The 22,083-nt window shown below is 44.9% G+C and overlaps 1 protein-coding gene and 1 long non-coding RNA gene across 6 annotated transcripts in view; one reads left to right on the forward strand and one right to left on the reverse strand.

Moving 5' to 3' along the window:
- Positions 1–2,097: 2,097 nt before the first annotated feature.
- On the reverse strand, positions 2,098–9,076 carry LOC140900299 (uncharacterized). Its single transcript, XR_012155607.2, has 3 exons — positions 9,012–9,076; positions 3,619–3,753; positions 2,098–2,793 (listed from the first exon to the last, which is right to left on the reverse strand). It is a non-coding gene; the product is annotated as an uncharacterized LOC140900299 (long non-coding RNA).
- RPS6KA1 (ribosomal protein S6 kinase A1) overlaps positions 8,135–22,083 on the forward strand; it is a 67,092-nt gene continuing 53,143 nt past the window's right edge. For 2 of the 5 annotated variants that reach the window (XM_073317374.2, XM_073317377.2), the window contains exons 1-2: positions 8,135–8,346; positions 18,671–18,715. In XM_073317374.2, coding sequence (XP_073173475.1) covers positions 8,284–8,346; positions 18,671–18,715 — 108 coding nt within the window. In that variant the 5' untranslated portion in view covers positions 8,135–8,283. Of the gene's footprint in view, positions 8,347–18,670; positions 18,716–21,240; positions 21,405–22,083 lie in introns of those variants that run through there. The other 3 variants (XM_073317375.2, XM_073317380.2, XM_073317373.2) reach the window with 2 other exon arrangements.

A 22,083-nucleotide genomic window follows, 5' to 3' on the forward strand; every position in this document is an offset into this window, starting at 1 on the left:
CCCCAATCGCTGCACGCCTTCTCAAGTTTCCCACCTGTTGAAGTGGGTGGCATTTCCCAAAGTGTAAAATTGTTTAATTTGGAATGAGTGGATGTAATGCACACCACTGCCCTCTACACAGTGGGATGAGAACTGCCCAGCTGTGTGTTGTAGGCACTGTACTGTTAATAGCTCATTTAAGATTTTCAGCTAATTCAAATTGTGCTTCTGCTGGAGGGTGCTTTTGTTTTATGTTGCCAGGTTCCCCCATATCCCTGGCAAACCTGCCTCATGACCCAGGTGCCTGGATTTGTACTGTTTACTCTGCATTCTCCCCAGCTGGGGACAATGAAAGCACATCTGTCAGTTTCACTCTTTTTTACAGTTTCTAGTCATTTTCCCTTTCACATTCTCACTGGCTGGCATGGTGCTGCAGTGAGAGCTGGCTGTATGATGAACACCTCTGAGTGCCAATGATTCAACAAAATTTTCCAACTTCATTAGATAAACTATACACTGTGAATAAGTCGCTATCCCCACCTGCTGTTTCCCCTGGAATTGGCTTTAGGTTTTGTAAGGGCTTCTCTTCTATAAAACGTTGAAGCCACATTTGACCCACCATTGTCTCGTCCACACAAGGAGCTGAAGGCAGCTAGGATCTGAAAGGCTGAGCCAGTTTCTTGTTAGCTGATGTTACTAGCTTGAACTTCCTAATGCATAGCTGAAGTAAATGAAACTGCATGTCTGTGCAGTAATCAGGCAATAAGGAGACTCCACAGTGGCTTATCCTGGATCCAAAAGGCTAAACAAGAGAAAAATATGAACAGGCGGAGAAAACAACTCCTCTGAGGTCCTATGAGATATTTGAAGGTAACAGCAGCATCAAAATGGAATTATTCAGAGCATTATCAGGTTCACATAGCTGAAATACCAAAAAGCAAGTCAGCTTCAGCTCCTGGTTCAGTTCGTGTTAGGAAGAGATGTCTGAGCTTTGAACAGAATAATTTTTCTTTTTGTTTGGATGTCAAGTGTTCTGCTCTTCATGGAAATTAGACTAGACTCATGGCTCGTTTCTTTGCATCCAGGAAACGGAAGGTAACTGATATCGACGGAAAGATTGTATCCATGACAACCAGCAGATATGGCCTTGCTGCCCAGATGGCTGGTGCCTGATTGGTTCCCATGTCCTCCCAGGATGTGTTCCCAACCTCAATGGGTCCCTTTGCTCAGGACACCTATTGTCTCCAACTTGGTGCTCTGGAGACACAGGTGGCAAATTCCCAAATAAAAAGAGGCTCTCCTAGGCATCAGTTTAACCAATGCATTCTCTCTTAGCCAGACCCACTTTAGGCTGCACGTGCCCATGCTAAACAATCCTCCTGCAGATTTCTGGGGCTCCAGTCAAAAACTCTGGTCCATGACTAGAGCTCCTAGGTGTTATTGTGATACTTACCATAATAATTAATGTGGAAGCAGTGGACTGGATGGGGTCGGTGATCCCACAATCACTTCATAGAACTAGGAGCCTTTTTCAAAGGAAAATACAGTAAATGGTGCCATAAGAAACACAACTTGGTTTGACAGGTTTCAGAGTAGCAGCCATGTTAGTCTGTATTCGCAAAAAGAAAAGGAGGACTTGTGGCACCTTAGCGACTAACCAATTTATTTGAGCATAAGCTTTCGTGAGCTTCACGAAAGCTTATGCTCAAATAAATTGGTTAGTCTCTAAGGTGCCACAAGTACTCCTTTTCAACTTGGTTTGAGTAGATGAGACGGCTTAATTCTTGCAAGAACTGGCCACATGAGCAATGTCAGGAGGGACTGTGAGGCTCATGTTTGTGTTTGCAGAAGATGCAGGTATTTGTCCTGTTAATAGGCCCTCACTACAAGAGTTAGAGAACTGATTGTGTTCCCTAAGGAACTCACTGTACCATAATCTGCAGTGATGTATTTTCCGCATTCCGGCTGCTGCCTGGACCTGCCTCAGAAAGCAGTGGCATTTCAGGCAGCTGTAATCACACATGGTGATGAGTACAACAACGGAAAGAAATCCGCCAGAAAAGGAAAAAGTAATCGGTCATTAAACACGCCAGCCAAAGTTTCTCATTTACAGAGCTTCTGTTTTATGTCTAAAAAGTGACACTTGCACTACACAAAGGGAAAACGTCTCTGTGATCAAAACGATGTTGTCCCATTATGGTGGTAAGAGGAGGGGAGACTGGGAGTTTTCAGCTTGGAAAAGAGACGACTAAGGGGGGGGATATGATAGAGGTCTACAAAATCATGAGTGGTGTGGAGAAAGTAAATAAGGAAATGTTATTTACTCCTCATAACACAAGAATTAGGGGTCACCAAATGAAATGAATAGGCAGCAGTTTAAAACAAACAAAAGGAAGTATTTCTTCACACAACGCACAGTCAACCTGTGGAACTCATTGACAGAGGATGTTATGGAAGACAAGACGATAACAGGGTTAGAAAAAGAACTAGATAAATTCATGAAGGCTAGGTCCATCAGTGGCTATTAGCCAGGATGGGCAGCGTGGTATCCCTAGCTTCTGTTTGCCAGAAGCTGGGAATGGGCCGGGCAACAGGGGATGGATCACTTGATGATGACCTGTTCTATTCATTCCCTCTGAAGCACCTGGCATTGGCCACTGTCAGAAGACAGGATACTGGGCTAGATGGACCTTTGGTCTGACCCAGTATGGCCGGTCTTATGTTCTGCTGTTATGAGAGGATGACGGGACTCCTGAGTTTTAATCCTGGCTCTGCCACTGCTTTGCTCCGTGACATGGTCCTCAGTTTCCCCATCTGCACAACAGGAATAACAGCAATGTATTAGAAGATCATTTCAGATTAGTGCATTTAAAAAAAAAATACATACATACCTACTGCACAGGGTTGTTGTAAGGCTTAATTAACAATGTCTGAATGCATGTAGAGTGCAGACCACACTGATCTTGCTCAGTAAATAACAGCCTTGATAATGGGACTCATCCTGCAAATTTGTGCTTGGAATCCCATTACATTTATTTGTGTGAGTAAAGGCTGGTGGGATTTGTTCTGATGCTTGTAAAATGATCTAAGGCTGCCTGATAAACATTATATAGGAAGACAGGGATACAATTTTGAGTCTCAGAAAATATAGAAATATACAGGAGAATAAAGAGAGAGACATTATCCGTACACCTCCAAACTTACAATACAATCATCTAGTACAACACACTGTTAAAAAGATAAGGAATACTTTTGGCACCTTAGAGACTAACCAATTTATTTGAGCATAAGCTTTCGTGAGCTACAGCTCACTTCATCGGATGCATACTGTGGAAACTGCAGAAGACATTATATACACAGAGACCATGAAACAATACCTCCTCTCACCCCACTCTCCTGCTGGTAATAGCTTATCTAAAGTGATCACTCTCCTAACACGGCTGTTACTCTGAAACCTGTTAAAAAGATGTTCCTTGTGCATCTTGGCTCCAGAAAGGAGAAGCGGACAGATAAGATGACTCAGGGGATCACTATTCCTAGGCAGCTATGCTGAGTAGCTATGGTCTGTGCATTCTTATACAGGGAACACAAAGGGGCCAGCAAATCAAACAGCTTTTAATGCAAAAGGGAGAACTGTACCTGTGGCCAAGCCTGGGAAAGCTGGTTGTTTGTTGTTTCAATGGCTGTTACTTTCACATACATCACAATCACTCTGGATGGGAACACATTTATAAACCAAAAGTCAGCCAGCTTCAGATGCTAAAATGTCTCCTGCTGTAAACGAAGAGGATTTGGATTTTGAAACTGGAGAAAACAAACAGCAATGCAGTATTTTGAGTTTTTCAGTGAATTTAATTCTGTGAAAGGGGCCATTTAAGAGCTTTGGAGACCTCTGTGTCTCCATCAAAGCCATAATGATGCCCCAAAGACCTCTGCACTTACCTGAAGAGAACATTTGGAAAGGAAGAAGGTTGTTTAGCTTCATTTAGCCATTGTGCGCTCTTGGATGCCAACACTGGAGCCACCTGGTATGGTAGCCTTTTAGCTGGGAAATACAAATTGGGCTGAGACCACTATCTCATTTCACCTATCAAGAAAACACTTTCAGTCACCATTGCCCTGAGCTTACCTGGCAACCTAATAATGAGGCTCCATATTCTGTTACCAGTCACCTGTATCTTTCAGGGTTGTCTAGTGCAGAAATCAAACTTCAGAAGGGAGGCAGTGTTGCCTATTGGTTACAGCAGCAGACTTGGATTCAGGATTCTTGCATTCTATGGCTAGCTCAGCCACTGAATTGCTATGAGAGTTATCTAATCTAATTTGGGGATACTGTGTAGCCACCTTTGAGAAGTTCTTTGAAGTCTTTGTATAAATGAAACAATAAACAGAGCACAAGCACTATCGTGCTAATACTTGTGAAGTGTTTTTTTCAGTTAAAAAAAAAATCTTGAATTTACAGTTTTACTGTGAAACTGTGGCATGTGTGATTTGATACTTTGTCTAGACTCTTCGGCATCCCTGGGCGTGGATCTTTCTGTTCCCTTCCAATTAAATAAATCGTTTCTATAAAGCTCAATATTTCCTGTCTTTTGTCAAGCATGCGGTCAACGTGCAAATCTTTCTTCTGTGAAATACGAGCAAATTTCAGCATCTCAGTAGAGCCATCAGGGGATGGAGTCAGCAGTGGATTCTCTCCCTATCTCTCTAGTTGAATTCCAACACACTTTGCTCTGCGTTTCAAATAGAATCCCTCTGGATAGTGGCCATTAACCTCCCACAATAATTTTGAAAATTGTCTTGCATTCTTACTGATTACTGTACTACTGTTAAGTGCTAGAAAAATACCAGTGCTGTAAACAGAGCACCCTATCCAGGGCCATGTGCATGCCAACTTTTTAACACACCAAAAGGAAACTACTTTATTTTTAACATATTTTCACTCTTTACAATAGCAATAATGATTTCTGGGTCAGAAAATTCACAGCAGTTAATGGCCAGCTGGGTCAAAGTTATATCCTCAGTTGCTCCACACGATTATTCAAGACCTGCTCTTGCAAGACTTCCAGGCAAATCTCCTGTTTGAAGTCAATAGGAATTCTGCATGCCAACTGGTGGGAAATGCCCTCTCTGCCAGTAATGGCTTAAATATATCACTTCAGTTAGACACCAGGGCTGGATGATTCCTAAAGTGTGGCGGAATCAAGACCAGTGCCACCATGGTGGAATTGCCAAAGGTCAGCTTCATGGGGGCCCTTCTTGTGGGGTTATTTTCCAGGGTTATATATACAATGAAGGCAGCATACAACTCAGCTTAAAGCTTAGGGGGGAGATTTTCCACGGCACACATGGCAGTTGGGCACCTCACTTCAATTGGGCAGTGAGAGTGGGCATCTAGCTGCCTTTTGTGCCTTTGAAAATCTCCCTTACCAGTAGAAATATGTACACATAACAGTTGTACATATTTAAGTACAAACAGTACTTAAAATCATCCAAAACCATGAGTGGCTCTTTGATGTAAGCCTGTGAATATGGTACCTTCTGTATGTGTTCAGTTATTTTCATATATATATTAGGGAAGATCCTGTCACTGACCAGTGTTACTATTCAAACAATGCATGTAAATGCCTATGCACAACCACTGAGCTTTGCCTTTAAAGACATGTTACCATACGTTGAGATACTGGTCTGTTTTATGTCTTTAACTGTAAATATCTTCTGACAGGTTGATTCAATCTGTCCTCCCTCTCCCTATTTTGGCCAAGAAATCTTGAGGCTTCCTCTCCACTTCCTTTTGCTTAATGCTTGAAAGACAACAGAAGTGATTTTCTGGGAAAGCATATTCATATATCCTCCATTTTCTTCCTTGATTTAGACCTTTGTTTACCTCCACTCTCAATAACTTTATTCCTTGACCTTGATTTCTCCTTTTCCTCCCACATCTAAGTCTGTAAAGTCATAGATCTTAAGGCCAGAAGACACCATTATGATCATCTAGAGTGATGATACCTGTATAACACGGACCATAGATTTTTAACCAGGAATTCTTGTATCAAGCCCTTATCTTGTGATCAAGGATGTTTTTGTTTTTAAAACATCCAGTCTTGATGTAAAGACTTTAGGTGATGGAGAATCTACCAAATCCCTTGGTAAGTTCCAGTACTTAATCACTCTGACTTCATCTCCAATTATCACTCGTTCTCAGGCTCCACATCAGAAAATTGCTTAGCCCAGCCTTGGTTAAAAACAGATATAATTTAAAAATAATTCAGATAGGAAAACATTCTCCCCGGTTTTCCCCTTGAGGAGCCTCTGATTAAGCAAGTCAAGGGGAAATGAAAAAGGGACTATTCAGTCTCTTTTGTAATTTGGTAAACAGAGCAGCTTAGTCTAGTGGACCGACTTTGGTAATGGGAGCCACAAGTTCCTACATGCAAATCCTAACTGACACTCACTCACCGCGTGGTCTTGGGTAAACCACATAGCCTTTGTCCACACTAGACATTTGCTCTTTACATTTCCCAGCCTGACCACCACTGGTTTGGCTCTCCTGGTAGGTATCGGATAACTTATTTCTAGATGAAAAGCTTAATTCTTGTATCAGGAAGGCAGCAACCACGTTCAGCCATCACTAAACACCAAGATACGGCTCTATCAGACTTACATTTGGAGCACACTGCTGTACTGTGGTGAGACCTGGACCATCTACAGCAAGCATGAGAGAAGGCTAAATACCTTTCATACTCACTGTCATCACTGTCTTCTAAAAAGCAAGTGGGAATCCAATGTTCTTGACGACACCAAAGTACTTGAGAAAACAAAGTTACCAAGTCGCGTTGCTATTCTCAAACACTCAGATGTCTCTATTAGACTCTCATCTGCACACCAGGTGGACAAAGGCCACATTCCAAAGGGTGTACTGTATGGACGCTTCAAGGCCACGGGGCCAACCTAGGCTCAGGTTCCGGGATGTTCACAGGAGGGACTTGAAAACTTTCAGCATCAACCCCGCAAGCTGGGAAGATGCAGCTAGAAACAGGCTATGCTGGAGACTGTGGTACATCAGGAGTCACAGAGGCTGAAGAAAAGGAGGACTTGTGGCACCTTAGAGACTAACAAATGTATTTGAGCATAAGTTTTCGTGAGCTACAGCTCACTTCATCGGAGCCCCAGCGCTGTCCTGCCTGACCCACCTGCAGCCAGGGGAAGGAGCCAGCCAGCCAGCCCCGCTCCCGGGGCCAGAAGCCACCAGGATGCCGCTCGCCCAGCTGGGAGATCCATGGCCCAACATGGAGCTGGTGCAGCTGGACACGGAGGTGAGGAGGGGGCGCAGGGCATGGAATGCAGGCGGGGAATTTGGGGGGGGCTTTTGTGGGGAGAGGCATGCAACCCTCCCCGAACCCCTTGCCCTAGGGTGTTGGGGGTCCGGCTGTGGTGGAGGTACCCCCCATCCTAGTTGTTGCTGGGGTCTGGGGAAGCCATGCAAGCCCCTGCGCGGCAGAGAGGCTGAAGGGGGATGGTTGAGAGAGAGGAAAGCACAACAGATCTCAAGTGTAGACTTGCTCTGGCTTCATCTTCTGGCCCCTCTAGAGCTCTATGCCTGCATTGTCTGGGTCAAGGACTGCCGCTGGAGAATTGGAGAGAGGAGGTGGGTCAGGTTCTATCTTTTGCTCAGGAACTGGATATTTTTTAGCCACTCCTGATGCAGCAGCATGAGACTTACTGAACTGAACTGCTTTGCACTGACACCAGCCTCTTTTAGCACCTGGGAAGGGGTGACCATTTCCACGGGGGGCAGTTTTTGAGGTGCCCCCTTGAAAGAATGAGACTTTGGTTGCCCCCGAAGCAGGGGTATAGAGGTGGGATTCGGGGAGCTCCTGGAAAGGAGCGAGAATTTGTACCCCCTAAAGAGGAGGCTCTGGGGTGCAGCCCTGCCCCAGCACTAGGAGGGGATCCGTGAGGGGTGCGGACTGAGTGCGCCCCCCTTGGGCAGGGGGTTGGCCTCTTTCCGTGCCCGGGTCCCTCTCGGAGCAGGCGGGGACTGCGCCCCGAGCCCCCGCGGGAAGGCGGCGCCGCGGGCCCGGGCGGAACCTCCCGCCCGCCCCGCGGAGAGACTCAGCCAATGGGGCGGAGGGGGCCGGCGCTAGAGGCCGGTGCCCAATGGGGGCAGCGAGCGGCGCTCCGGAGCTGGCTCGGGAGCGGAGGGCGGCGGAGCTCGGGCTGGAGCCCCGCCGCTGTCCCGCCTGACCCACCTGCAGCCAGGGGAAGGAGCCAGCCCCGCTCCCGGGGCCAGAAGCCGCCAGGATGCCGCTCGCCCAGCTGGGAGATCCATGGCCCAACATGGAGCTGGTGCAGCTGGACACGGAGGTGAGGAGGGGGCGCAGGGCAGGGCATGCGGGCGCGGGATTTTGGGGGGGCCTTTGTGGGGAGGGGCATGCAACCCTCCCCGGACCGCTTGCCCTAGGGTGTTGGGGGCCCGGCTGGGGTGGAGGTAGCCCCAACCCACCCTTGTTGTTGGTGGGGTCTGGGGAAGCCATGCGAGCCCCCGCGGGGCAGAGAGGGGAGCGGGACCCCTGCCCGCACTGCGGGGAAGGGGCTGAAGGGAGCCTGCCCGCCCCACGGCGGGTCTGGGGCTGAGCCAGGGCAGGAGGGCCAGGCTGGGCGAGATCCCAGAGATTTTGGGAGAGGGATGTTTCGCTCTCCCATTGAAAGCCCCGAGGTCAGCGCTGAGGAGAAAGTAAGTGTGTGTCCGGGTCCGTGTCCCCCCAATCAGAGACACACACAAAGTTTCCCTTTGAACAAAGAAAGTGCCCAGGTCTCCACCTCACCCAGATGAGGAGTATGGCAGCTAAGCCTCGCTTTAGGCTTGCCTACTAATTAAAGGCATAAAAATCCCATAAATGATCAGATGAATGCAATTAGGGATTCTACACCCAAGATTGCTGCTCTGGATCACCTCTCTGCCCTCACCCTGCGCTAAAGGAATTGAGAAATTCATTTTTGGGGAGGTGGGGAAGGCAGGGACTTCTCACCTGATCCAATCAACATATCTGCAAGCAGGTTGCAGGGGTTCCAACAGCCAGCAGTTAGTTATGTTGTTTAAGCAAAGAAGCAGATTCACAGTAATCCTGTGAGTTTTGTGTGCTGCCCTGAGGCTGCCATCCATAATCCACTGCATTGATTTGGCCTATCACGCTGCAATATTTAGGCTGCTGAGCCCCTTAGGGGTGACCCTTTGTGGGTTTACTGCTGGGCTGTACAAACCAGTCCGGGGCTAAAACTTAGTGCTGAATAGCGTCAGTCCTCAAGCAATCTTTTGTACCAAGTCCTTGGGGGGGGGGGGGGAAGTTCTACAAGTTTCAAATAAAAACAACAAATTGTACAACTGTTGTCTTTTAAACCACATTTTAGAAGTGTTTTGCCTGTATTACTTTCTTAATATTGCAGAGGAATTAACTTCTTCAAAAAGTGTCTTGTGCCTGTATCTCTCCTATTTGTAATACATATGTTACACACGCACAACTAATCAAATTTCCTGAGGATTTGTAGGAAAACCATCCACCAGTATGCTTGCTAGACGGAGTGCATTGTAATGATCTGTCAGATCAGTGTATTAACCACTCCTTAAGCTATATGTGACCCTAGATACTCTCCTTCCCTTAATTTTTTTTTATCCAGCTTGTAGTCTATCCAACATTTAAGGGCCTAATTAAACCCAACAAATGCTCTGAAGTGCAGAATGAAGTCCGGAACTCTCACCTTCTCTCCGAATCTCTTGTTGTTTAGATTGCAGTAGTGCCGCAAGTACGCTAGGGTCTTTTCAAACGTGGATGAAAACGCAGTTTCCAGCTTCAAAGTCCCAAGTCAAAACGTCCCCATAAGAGCACTACGCTGCTTCCCCTTCAAAGTGTGCACACTGACACTTCCCTAATCCAGTTTGCTAGGAAGGGCTTACGTTTAAAATGCCCAGGTGTTCTATCAAGTATAAAGACTTCTTTCTCGCCTACACACTTTTCTTTCCTTCCTGCTTAAATCGCCCCAGCCCCCCGTAACTCAATCTTTGTTTAGATGGCCGGGATTCTGCATGTGCCATGAACGTGCCTTGTTGCAGGCTTATGCTACAAATTTTGGGGTGCAAGTTTGGGGAGCATTTAAACTGAATACTAAAGAATCACCTATGGCCATGTGCTATGTAACTGAGCTCCTACTAATGGTAACTAGACCCAGTACCTTTATTCTACAGCTTGTGTTTTTCTCGGGCCCTGAGGCTTTCCCTTTGTGTACTATTCTACCTACCCACCACCTCACACGGGTGCACAAGCTGAGGTTCTCCTGCTAAAGCGGACCAGTCCCTAACACTTAGCCTCTTGATAGGTCTTTCATGATAAAGAAAGAAACTTGACTTGAAACCTCTGAGCAATGACAATAACAACAAATGTTCTGTTGAGAGAATGTCATTGGTCACAGTTGCCCCTTCTCTTTGCCAGCCAAGCCCTGCAAAGCTTTGGGTTAATACTTCACCATGCTGGTTAGCAGCAGTGTTAAGGGTCTCCATCTGCTGTGGGCTTAGAACATCTGGGGTGTATGGATAGGCAGAGGATTCATCTTGAAGTGGACTAACAGCATCTGTTGTAAAGTTTTGAGTCATCAAGGCGCATGTGTGTGTACGGGGTGGGAGAGGAGGGCGTTACTTGTTCCACAGTGATTTGATCAAGAGGCCTGGTATCATGCCGTGCTTTCAGGGCTGACTCTTGCGGTGAGGTAACTGAGATCTGGAAGATGACAGTGCTGTAGTAAGATACCACGGTGCTTTAAGTTTGCTTTTTTTTTTTTGAATCGGAAGACCTCATAACACCTGATTACCCAAAAGGAAACTCTAACAGGAGGAAAAATTAATGCCAGTGTCAATGACATGAAATGCTGGTGGCAGGACTGGGATTTACTGCCTAATCCTATGGCCAACTGCGCTTTTGTGTGCTGCATGCCCGTCTGCTGATGGTGTCAACGTTACTAGAGATATCGTGCTGACCTGAAACGGATGTCTTGGGGTTTTTTTGTTTGTGGTGGAGTTCAGGTGTCCAGTATGTTCGGAAATCAGTCCTGTCTCTGAAGTTTGTTTCTAACATCAGGAGAATGAGTAAATGAATGAACTAATAGGAAAGGAGGACTTGTGGCACCTTGGAGGCTAACAAATTTATTTGAGCATAAGCTTTCATGAGCTACAGCTCACTTCATCAGATGCATCCAATGAAGTGGGCTGTAGCTCACGAAAGCTTATGCTCAAATAAATTTGTTAGTCTCTAAGGTGCCACAAGTCCTCCTGTTCTTTTTGCGGATACAGACTAACACGGCTGCTCCTCTGAAACCTGTCATCATGAACTAATGTGTTCTCACCTACTGCCTCATTAGCAGCCTGATTTAAGTCTCAAAGGCCTGGCTTTTTTCCTGTCACCTTCCCCCCCCACGCACCCCTTCCTTTCCCTCCCCTCTTTGGGGTGCTGAGCATCCACAACCCCAAAGAAAATCAGTGAGACCAGCAGGTTATTAGCACCTCATGGCTTCGAAGGTTATTAAAGGGTGGTGAGAGTCTGCTGGCCCTTCCTGTGAAGGGTAACATAGCGAGACGATTCTGGAACGTCAGTTACGTAAATTACTCTGGGATCCTTGCCACAAAGCTCTTAAATGGGCTTCCATAAACCTTTGCTTTCTGAGTCATGGATCAGAGGGGTTATCGCAGTGTGCATGGAGGAATCCAACCTATTGGTTTTTTTCATGCTCCATCAGCATTAGTAATCTTTCTTTTTTTTTTTCTTTTTTTTTTTTTGAGACTGGTCATAGTTGGCTCTGTTTGTCGCAGCAATCTCAAGTGAAGAAGGTGGGGCATGCATGGGAGTGTGTGTGAGACCAATGCACTGCAGGAGGCAAGAAGGGATACACTTGAGTCCTGGGCACCTAATACTCAGCCTCACAAATATTTCAGTCCCTCTTCTGCTCTCTGCATTGATCAGAATGTTGCTTACATAATGAGCAAATGTGGGTGAAGTAAAGTGCAAGCAGTAGAAAATGAATCTGAGTGACTTAATTGTCATAGTAATGACAAGCAATTTCTAGGCAATGCTTTTCTCTAAACTCTTGTTTCATTAGGCAAATATACAGCAACCTAACTGACAGTCACTTCAAACTGGAATTATTTTGCCCATTATAAATATGTCATCCTCTTTCTACTAGCAAAAGTTCTCTATGGCTAACTTGTCTCTTGTGAATATCTTAGTTGAACGTTACATACAGCAGTGATCAGATAAAGAAGGAAGCTATGTGATCTCAATTCTATGTTAATACGTTTCTCCAGCATCACACAGCCAATTCATCAGTCTGTCATCTGGGCTATGCAGTGTTGTGTGGGGTGTTTTTTTATTTTGTGGCGTTTTCCTTCCTGGAACCACAATCAGCAAAGACGCTCAAGTTCCATTTAAAAGAAAATTAGCAACAAAACAGTTTGCATATCAAAGTACCAAAGACTTTTGAACGAAGGGTTTGATTCTCATTAGAGAGAGAGTATGTTGGGATTTTGTACATCAGCACTTAATGTTTCACCATTCATAGAAGTGAGTGGGGAAGCTTCTTTCTGGATATGCAATGTTCTAGTTATGTTTAGGCATGGAAGGATTAGATTTTTATAGGTAAATGTCGATAAACATTAATTTCACCATACAAACATAAACGGATGAAAAAATATTTCCATCAATAGTATAGTAATCTATATTTACAGCTAGGCAAAATAAGAAATTCTTCTAGAGAACTTAGTTTAAGGATATTTACTTGGTATATTTTGACATGTGATATTGACAATTTATGCTTTATTGCTTATAAAGCTCTAACTTTTTGAATCTCAACATCTACTGTCATCAAATTATCATCTGACTTCCCCCACCCCATAATTTGATGCAACTGTAAAAATTTAAATCAATAACTGAAAAAATGCTTTAAAAGAATCAATATTATCCATTGAAATTATTTTTAAAACTTCCAGTTCTGCCTAGTCTAGTTATATTTTATGGCCATCTGAATAGTGACTAGTTGCAATTTAAAGCTTTAGAAATAGCACCAGGGTATCTAAATAGCAGATCTATCAGTAGTCCAAGGCTCGACTTTTGCTGAACACTCTCGTTAGAAAATATGTCTTGAGTGTCCTAGTAGCAATGTAAAAATGAAGCTCATTCTCTTATGACCCAAGGGGGAGGAGTTCTTCCTGCTTCTCTGATTCAGAGCAGCCATGGCTACCGTGTTCAGTTCTGGCAATTGCTTTCTGGCTGTGATAAGGATTATGTAGAATTAAAGGTATTTAAAAAGCAAGATGTCCTAAGATAAACATCTCCAAGTGCAGCCTTAGGTGAGAGTTATGTAACCATATACATTTGCCTTCTTAATAGATGATTGTATTGGACACACATCCCTATGGTGTTAAAGTCTGTGTATGAAAGGTTGCAAAGCTTGTTTCTGAAAGTGATGCACTCAGATATTTCTGGAGCAAGTGACAGCTAAAAGGCAGAGCAAAGCTCTGAGCAAAGAGACAGAGCAAAGCTTGCTGGAAAAGTTGAGTGGACAGACTGCTGACTCCCAACAGAGATGCCTGTGAGCTGCAGTTTCTGTAGCTTGAACTGCTCTTCCTGGCCAGTCAGTGTCAGCCCCTTGTTAATATACAACGCTCCAGGTTCTACAGCCAAGTCTCATACAATGGCATGCTTGGAGCCGGCATTGCCTGGTCAGTACCTATGGCACTCTCATCAGCATTGCTCTCTTCTGAGTCACCGTAGGGGTGGGGCACTCATGCAGCCTTATGTTTGGAAGCAAGAGAACAGTTTGCTGCCATAGATTCTTTGGTTGTGCCACGTATAGCTGGTTAGCTGTGTACGTACAAGAATGTAAGATGGAGCCTTGAAAGGCTTCTTACAAGACAAAAAGATGAAGCTGAAAAACCCACAGATTTGCTCAGGTGTATTTATAAAGCATTAAACGCAGCATGTTACCTGGGGAGGTGACTGCTTTACGTGTCAGGACAGAGATATGTACATAACTCCAGATGGGTCACAGAGATCTAAACGGAAACCACCAGGTGAGGCGGTAAAGGGTTTTTTCTTTGGGGGGAGGGGGGGGGAAGAGTCTTGGCTCAAAGTGTGCAGGCTTCTTCCAGCAATGCTAAGTTGTACAGCAGTTCGAAAAGTGACTCATTGGTTGGATGGATTTGGTTCCCGGTGGAAGCACGTATATGTGGGCAAAGCACCCCCTGGAATGCGTGCTTTGTTTTGATTTTTCCAAGCATCCCTACCGCTCCCAGGCAGGATTACAGTCCCTCACAAAGAGCTTTCAGCAGAACACGTGCTCCTTCACGGGAGGAAGTCCGTGAAATGTGGCACTTAAGGGTACGTGCCAAATGCTTAGGAAGCGGGAAGAGGCAATAGGGTGAAAGGGGGAGATGCTGCTGGGATAGACGATGATCCCTTTTGGTTACAGTTACAGCTCACTCGGTGCTTTGAAATCTTGTGCTTCAATAGTCCCTTCCGTCCAAAGATCTCAAAGCCCAAGGAAAGCTGTAGCAGACTCAGGTGTCACGTGCCTTACCCACAGTCTCTTGCTTTCTTCCTTCTATGCGGTCGAGAAAGAGATGTTCTTCTCCAAGTGGTTGTGGATGTGTGTTCCACTTAGGTGTGCTTGTGGACAACTTGGTATACCAGTACCTGGGGGGGCAGTGCGTGTGCCCTGTGTCAGTGGCCCTCAACCTTTCCAGGCTACTGTACCCCTTTCGGGAGTCTGACTTGTCTTGCGTACCCCAAGTTTCACCTCCCCTAACTACCTGCTTATGCAATCAGACATAAAAATACAAGAGTCACAGCACACTGTTACTGAAAAATTGCTGACTTTCTCACTTTTACCATATAATTATCAAATTTAATTGGAATATAAATCTTGTACTTACATTTCAGTGTATAGAGCAGTATAAACAAGTCATTCTGTATGAAATTTTAGTTTGTACTGACTTGGCTATTGCTTTTTATGTAGCCTGTTGTAAAAGTAGGCAAGTATCTAGATGAGTTGATGTACCCCCTGGAAGACCTCTGCGTACCCCCAGGGGTACACATACCCCTGGTTGAGAACCACTGCCCCTCACCTCCTTGTGTCTCCTCCTGAGGCTATTTAAGGGCGTCTGAGTTTCAGATTGGCCAAAGTCTGTTTTCAGTTTCTGTGGATTGCCTGGGTGCAAATGAAAGCAGAGTTTGGCCCACGTGAAGCTCGGTTCACTCTCCTGGCATGTGTCTCTAGTAGCCTCTGAGTGGCTGCTAATTTAAATGTGAACTTCCTCAACTTAAAATGGGCATTCCACCTCTTGTCAGACTTATTTTTTAAATACATAAACGACCCTTACAAAGCTGCATTTTTAATGAGCAGTGATGTATGAATTGTCTATCAGAAACAGCTGAGCCAATAAACATGAGCATGCTTCCAGCCCTTCCACACTAGTGAGAGCAAGGAGGCACCCTTCTCTATGCAAGGAAAGGATCTTACTTCATTTCTTAAATATTCTTTGTAGGCTAAAGCCACTGACAGCTTCTCCTAAACAATACGTCTGTGATCTCTTGGAAACACTTCTGCTGGTTGGGTTCTGTAGTGGTACCATTATTTTCCTCTGGCCGCTTATGGTTGCAAATACTTCTGATTCTTTAAATTGCGCAAGTGTATGAGAGGAAACACAACGTGGTTTGGTCCTTTCTAAGTGGCTGAGTTAGAACAAGCAGCTCTGATACCTTTGGGAATCTGGCCCTAAGTCCTTAAACCACCTCTAACCATGCTTTTTTGGGTGCTGCATGGATAACTGGTGGATGTGACTGATGAGTATATGTCCGCATGAATCTGTATCAAACGACAAACTCCATTTGTGAATGCCATTTTGACTGTAAATGGCGCTGGGCCGTCATGTTGTGTTTTACCTCCATCTTGAACTGGAATTCCAGGAGGTGCCAAGAGAAATCCTTGTGTCTAAAGCAGTCGGGAGTCGTTAATCTGGATGGTTGTCTATTCAGAAGGAAGCAGTCTAGGACAAATGAGCTGGCTTCAGCCTAGGGCAGTGGTTCTTAACCTCGGGTGCACGCAGTAAAGGCTGCAGTAAAGGTTAAGAACCACTGGCCTAGGGGAACCAGTTTTATCAGACTGGACTGCATGGGCCAGACTGAGGTGTATTTCACACAATTCAAAAACCAGGGGTCACCTGATGAAATTAGCAGGCAGCAGGTTTAATGCAAACTCGTAGTACTTTTTCACACAATGCACAACTAACCCGTGGAACTCATTACCATGGGGTGTTGTGATGGCCAAAAGTATAACTGGGTTCAAAAAAGAATTAGATAAGTTCATGGTGGATAGGCCCATCAATGGCTGGGGACACAACCCCATGCTCAGGGCAACCCTACGCCTCTGACTGCCAGAAACCAGGAGCGGAAGATGGGTGGATCACTCTGTAATTGCCCTGTTCTGAATACTCCCTGAAACCCTGGAACTGGCCACTGTCCCACGCAGGATAGTGGGCAAGATGGAGTATGGTCTGACCCAGTATGGCAGCTCTTGTGTTCTCTTACGTTGCTTACCTGAGCTGCTCAGGCCAAGGAATGTGGCAAGGGTGCCAAGGTCACTTCCACAAACCCAAACTGAGTAATCCCTATTCCCGGAAGCTCTTAGGTACATGCTTGATTTTCCCCATTGAAGTCAATAGCTTTAAGCATGCGCTTAAGTCCACACTTTAGAGAAGCAACTGGTTGTACTACAGGTTGAGACTGATCTCTCTCTAGGGTAAACTGGAAGCAACTGGAACTACACTGGTGTGAGATCAGAATTGTGCCCTATAGGTGTAAATATTGCGGGGCTAATGTCAGTCTAGCAGGCAGGGGTTCGCTCTCTTCTGTAACTGATGTGGCCATGCTGTGAATTGTAGTAGCTCTAAATTCACACATGCAATGTATTGCTTGGGGCATAGCTCTCAGAGAAAGGGGGATCCCCTGTTGGTGATATTCCTGGAGTTTTCAAGGTTGTCAAAGTAGCCAGTGTTTCCCTCTTAGCTTTGTACAAAGGCAAGAAGGAGAGACCAAGATCATAAACTTTTGTTGTTCTGTTAAGGATATGAATAAAAATTTTCATCTTAAAAAAAACCTTGGAGACTACCAGCTGTTTTCCACTGTGCTTATCTTTGAAGAATAAACTTGTATGTGAAGAGCTGAGTCTGCCAACTCCTCCCTATGCTAAACTCTTTATCATGAGTTAGCCACCAGGTGGTACGCATGAAGTTCAGAAATATATTTAATTGTGTGTGTATTCTTCAAGACAAATGTGGAGCACCAGTAAGCTATGGTAGAAACTGAATCCCTGTAATGTTAAAGTGAGACTTTGTTAGTGTCACACTCCAAAAGCTGTCATACCGGGGTCAATAAATGCAAGTTTTCTCTGCCTTGTTTTAAAAGGGCATGGATTAAACAGGGCCAAAACATCATTTCTTGTTAAAAGTGTTATGAAAGCTTGACACCAGTCTCGGAAAAACAAAAACACTTAATCCTAACAAAAGTTGATCTAAGCCCCTCCCACTCTACAATGTTTATAACTCCGACATTACAGTGCTTAGAACATGCGGGTGAAGTGGGTTTTTACCCATGAAAGTTTATGCCCAAATTAATCTGTTAGTCTTTAAAGTGCCACCAGACTCCTCATTGTTTTAATTTTATTGTCTTTCGTTGCTCAAGTTGAGATGCAAAAAAAAATAAAGAGCATAAACAGAGATGAGGCAAGTAGATTTCTCAAATTCTTTCACCTCACTTCTCAGCTAAGTTTATTAATAAACACAGGTAAATTGGTTTTACAGGGGAAGGATTTTTACGGAGTGTTCTTGCAACTCTGCTAAATATCAGATATCTATATCTAAGCAAATATCTCCCACCTATCTTTACCTCCAAGTCTGCTTGCTCCTTCTGGGCTGCCATCTTGCTGAATTTGACACTGCTTTCAGGACTTCACTGCCTATTCCAGCAATAGAAGTTTGGCTAGCAAGATAGTATTTATTGAATACAAAGGGCCAAATGCAACCTCAAGCCAAGCAGTTGATGCAGAAGGTCCTGGGGCACTGTCAGCAGTGATGTAAATGATATCAAGTATAAGCCCATCTTAAAATGGGTATTGGTAGTAAAATTGTAACTTCCGATCTGGGATTCATTCAATGCAAAGTGTAACATACACATCCATCTCAGCGTGTAGCTTTTCCTGCTAATACAAGAGTGTGAAGCTGACGCAGCTCTCCCTCTCCTTTAACCTACGCCCCCACCAGCCAATGTTCACAGAACAGCAAGCGTGCATAAATCACACTCCCTTGGCGCACCTGGCTGAGTTCCAAAATGGTGCTGATTATACCAGGTCTCTTTCAGTTGAAATGTCAGGGGTTTTTGACCATCTCCACTTGCCTTGTATATCTGATGTGTGTCTTATAAATCAATTGTGCTGTGTCTTTTATAAATCTGGCCCAAACAACTTCTGGAGGTTTCATCACCTTCTAGCCTAGTATAAAAAGTCTATTCAGGAAACTTGACTGCCCCTCTCCAAAATGGCATTTTCATAGTGCCTGGCGTTTTGCTAACAGTGGATTCTTCTTTGCATTTTGCAGAATGGGCAGGTTGCACCAGAAGAAGGTGGGAGACATCCATCAAAGGTAAAAAAACAAAAACAAATGTAGCATCTTCAAGTCTCGGAAACATTCATCAAAGCTGTACATTACACTGCTATGTCTGACCTTTCGTCCAGAGCCAACTGAGTAATCCTTCATTTTATGGGGCGTGGAGAGGGGATGGTTTAAAATCAGCTGCTCTGTTGCTAACTGCAGGTAGAAGGAGGGAGGGAGGGGAAGGGTTGAATGTCTGTGTCATGCCCCATCCTTGCCTTCTCACTTTCCCCTAGATTTGCATAGACAATTTCACCAAACCAGCATCTTGAATCTCCTCAATCACTCTCCTCCCAATGGAGGTGCTGCAAAATGCACTGGAAGTGGGCTCACTGGTTAGAGCAGAGGACTAGCAGTCTGGACTCCTGGGATTGGTTGGTGGCTCTGATACTGACTTGCCCTGTGACCTTAGGCAAGTCTCTTTACCTTTCTGCTTCCATTTCCCCATCTCTGGAAAGGTTAATAGAAATCCACAGCATATTGTGAGACTTGACTGTCAGTGCAACTGTCTTGAGGTTCTCCAAAAAAAGGGGTTGCAGGTGCAAAGTATTTCCCCCTACACCTAGTCTTTATCTCTTGGGTATATGGCCTCTGTTACCATAGTACCTGGGTGCTTCACAGTTTTTAGTTTATTTATCCTTGCAACATACTAGTGATTTCTACATCCCCTTTCCTACCCCTGCAAGGCGGGGCTAAGGTAGGTGCTATTGTCCCCATTGTACAAATGGGGAACTGAGGCACAGACAGGCTAGGATTTGCCCAAGGTCACACAGGAAGTCAGGGACAGAGGAGGGAATTTTACCTCCTCTTAGGCTAGCACCCTAACCATGGGCTCATCCTTCTGCTCTGGAGGCCTAATGCGCTTTCTAGTCTAAATGTGAGCTGTATAGTGTTGAAGAATTTGATTTCAGGGATGTGTTTTCCCTGAGATGAACTAGCATCTAGTAGGAGAAATGAAATTCAAACTGAAGGTCTGCCTCTTAGCCTACAGGAACATCTTGCAACTTGCTGTTAATCTAACCCTAACCTGCACTAGTGCTTCTGCCTTGTTTCTCTACCTGCTGCACAAGGATGGTCATGCTGAGGAGTGGGGAATAATGGCTGTCTGATTGGGACCCTGAAGGCATAAGCCCTTCAGTATGGGTAGATGAGTATTTAAAATGTAGTTTTCCAATATGCTAATATTATGGCTGTGGAGAAAGGCCCTGTGGAATATGCAACACCTATCACAAGTCATGATGAATGGATTGTTCATCAGAGTTCATTCAACACATTCTCTCCTAATCAGGAGTTACCCTTGGTATCTGATGTGTATCCTGGAAGGAGTCTTCAGTCTGACACCGCATTTTAGCCTGCAGCTCCATGGATTTTTCTTTCCTTTCTGTTGGCCCTGGAGGTTGATTTTGATTGTGTTCCAGCAAGTTAGTTTCCCACTTCCTTAGATTTAATTTTGTGCCATTTAAAGAAGTTTGAATGGAATAGCAATTGTCTTGCCTGTCTAGGGGTTGATGCCAAAAGAACCAATTCTTGTAAGCCAATTCTCTTCTCCAGACTTGTGCCCTGGCTTTTAATAACGCTAATGTTAAATTATATAATACATAGGCTGAGAAAAGAGTGTCTGTACATCTGGGTATAGTGCTTAGATTATTCACATTAGTATATTGACCTATTCCTGACTATTTTGGGTCTCTGATCTTCAACTTGCCAGTCTGATTTTAGGGGTGTCATCTTAGTGGTATAAAAGTAGCATGTAGAGCCTGATGCTGACACAGGACCAGGCATCTCAAGATCAGTGATGATGTGCACCTCTCTGCATTGAGAATACAGCTGGCCCTTCCTTCCCTGCCAGACGTGCTGCCTCCCCTGGCTGGATTCCCACTGTCTCGCTGAGGCTCATTGTGGGACTTGCCTCTTTGATCTTCAAGCACTTTGCTGAGCTCTTCTCCTGAGGTACACAGCAGCACTTGCTACCTCAAGTAGTCTTTAAAAATCTGGGATTCCTTTTAATACGGTGATCTTACGTGGGAAGACAGCCCAGCTGATCCTGCTTGAGACTCAGCTCTATAGAAAGTGATGCGGTGGGACTTCTGTTCCAGTCTGAGAGAGGCTAGCTAACATTTTCTCTACAGGCTGTGCAAGCACCTCGTCATTAAATCTCCTTCCCCTTCATGAGGCTAAGAGGTGGCTACCACTTTACAAGTGGGGAACTCTGAGGCAGAGTAAAATTAAGTGTCTTGCCCAAGTGCTCACAGCAAGTTGGTGGCAGCTGGGAAGGGAGCCCAGGAGTCCTGAAGGCTAGTGTCTTGTTTGAGCCACTGAGTGACTATTCTTTGAGCCTTTCTAAATTTGCCATGGCCTCCGTGTCAGTTACACTGACAATAAACTACTACACATGGCTAACAAAAGCCTTCCCATCCCTATCCAGGGCTTCAGTAACATAATTTGTGAAATATCTGTTTGGAATAATAACCCCTTATTTGTCTTGTAAAAAAGTAGAACAACTGATGTTTTCAAGCAGAAGTACATGCAAAGGAAGTCCCTGCTTAAACTCCTTTTCTCTGAAATGGAACGGCTAACTCTGAAATACCCTGTAACCAGCTCAACCAATTCTGGCAGGCCTGGATATCAGCAGAAAAATCTCCAAGGCTATCTTGCTTCATGTTTTCAGATCACTGAACCGGTTAGTTTGAGGTCAGATTGTCAGCAGTTGCTTGCTGCATTTGTAGAACTGGTGGTTGCACCTTTACAGTCAGAAAGAAAAATTAAGTTAAGAAAAATTCCTCTTTGCCTCTGTTGCATGGCTTTCTGATCTGCTATGGCCGTGTTTGGAATAGTTGTAAGAGTAAACCCCTTGTTCATAGAATCATAGACTATCAGGGTTGGAAGGAACCTCAGGAGGTCATCTAGTCCAACTCCCTGCTCAAAGCAGGACCAATCCCCAATTTTTGCCCCAGATCCCTAAATGGCCCCCTCAAGGATTGAACTCACAACCCTGGGTTTAGCAGGCCAATGCTCAAACCACTGAGCTATCCCTCCCCCCCATCATTTTTGTTTGTGGGGTTTATTCACTACCCTCTTACAACTAAGGTCAAGGCTACACCAGACAGCTACAGCAGCACAGCTGTACCGAGGCAGTGCTCCCACCGACCTAAACCACCCCCCGAGGAGTGGCTCAGCAGGAGAGCGTCTCCCACCGACATAGCACTGTCCACACTGGTGCTTCTATCGGTGTAACTTACGTTGCTCATGGGTGTAGTTTTTTGCATCCCTTGTGACAGAAGTTATACCAACAAAAGTGGTATTGTAGACATAGCCTAATTCTGCCATCTCACCTAAAAATAGCCTTCATCAGTGAGATC

This window comes from Lepidochelys kempii, chromosome 19, assembly GCF_965140285.1.
Source record: "Lepidochelys kempii isolate rLepKem1 chromosome 19, rLepKem1.hap1, whole genome shotgun sequence".
Lineage (NCBI taxonomy): Eukaryota > Metazoa > Chordata > Testudines > Cheloniidae > Lepidochelys > Lepidochelys kempii.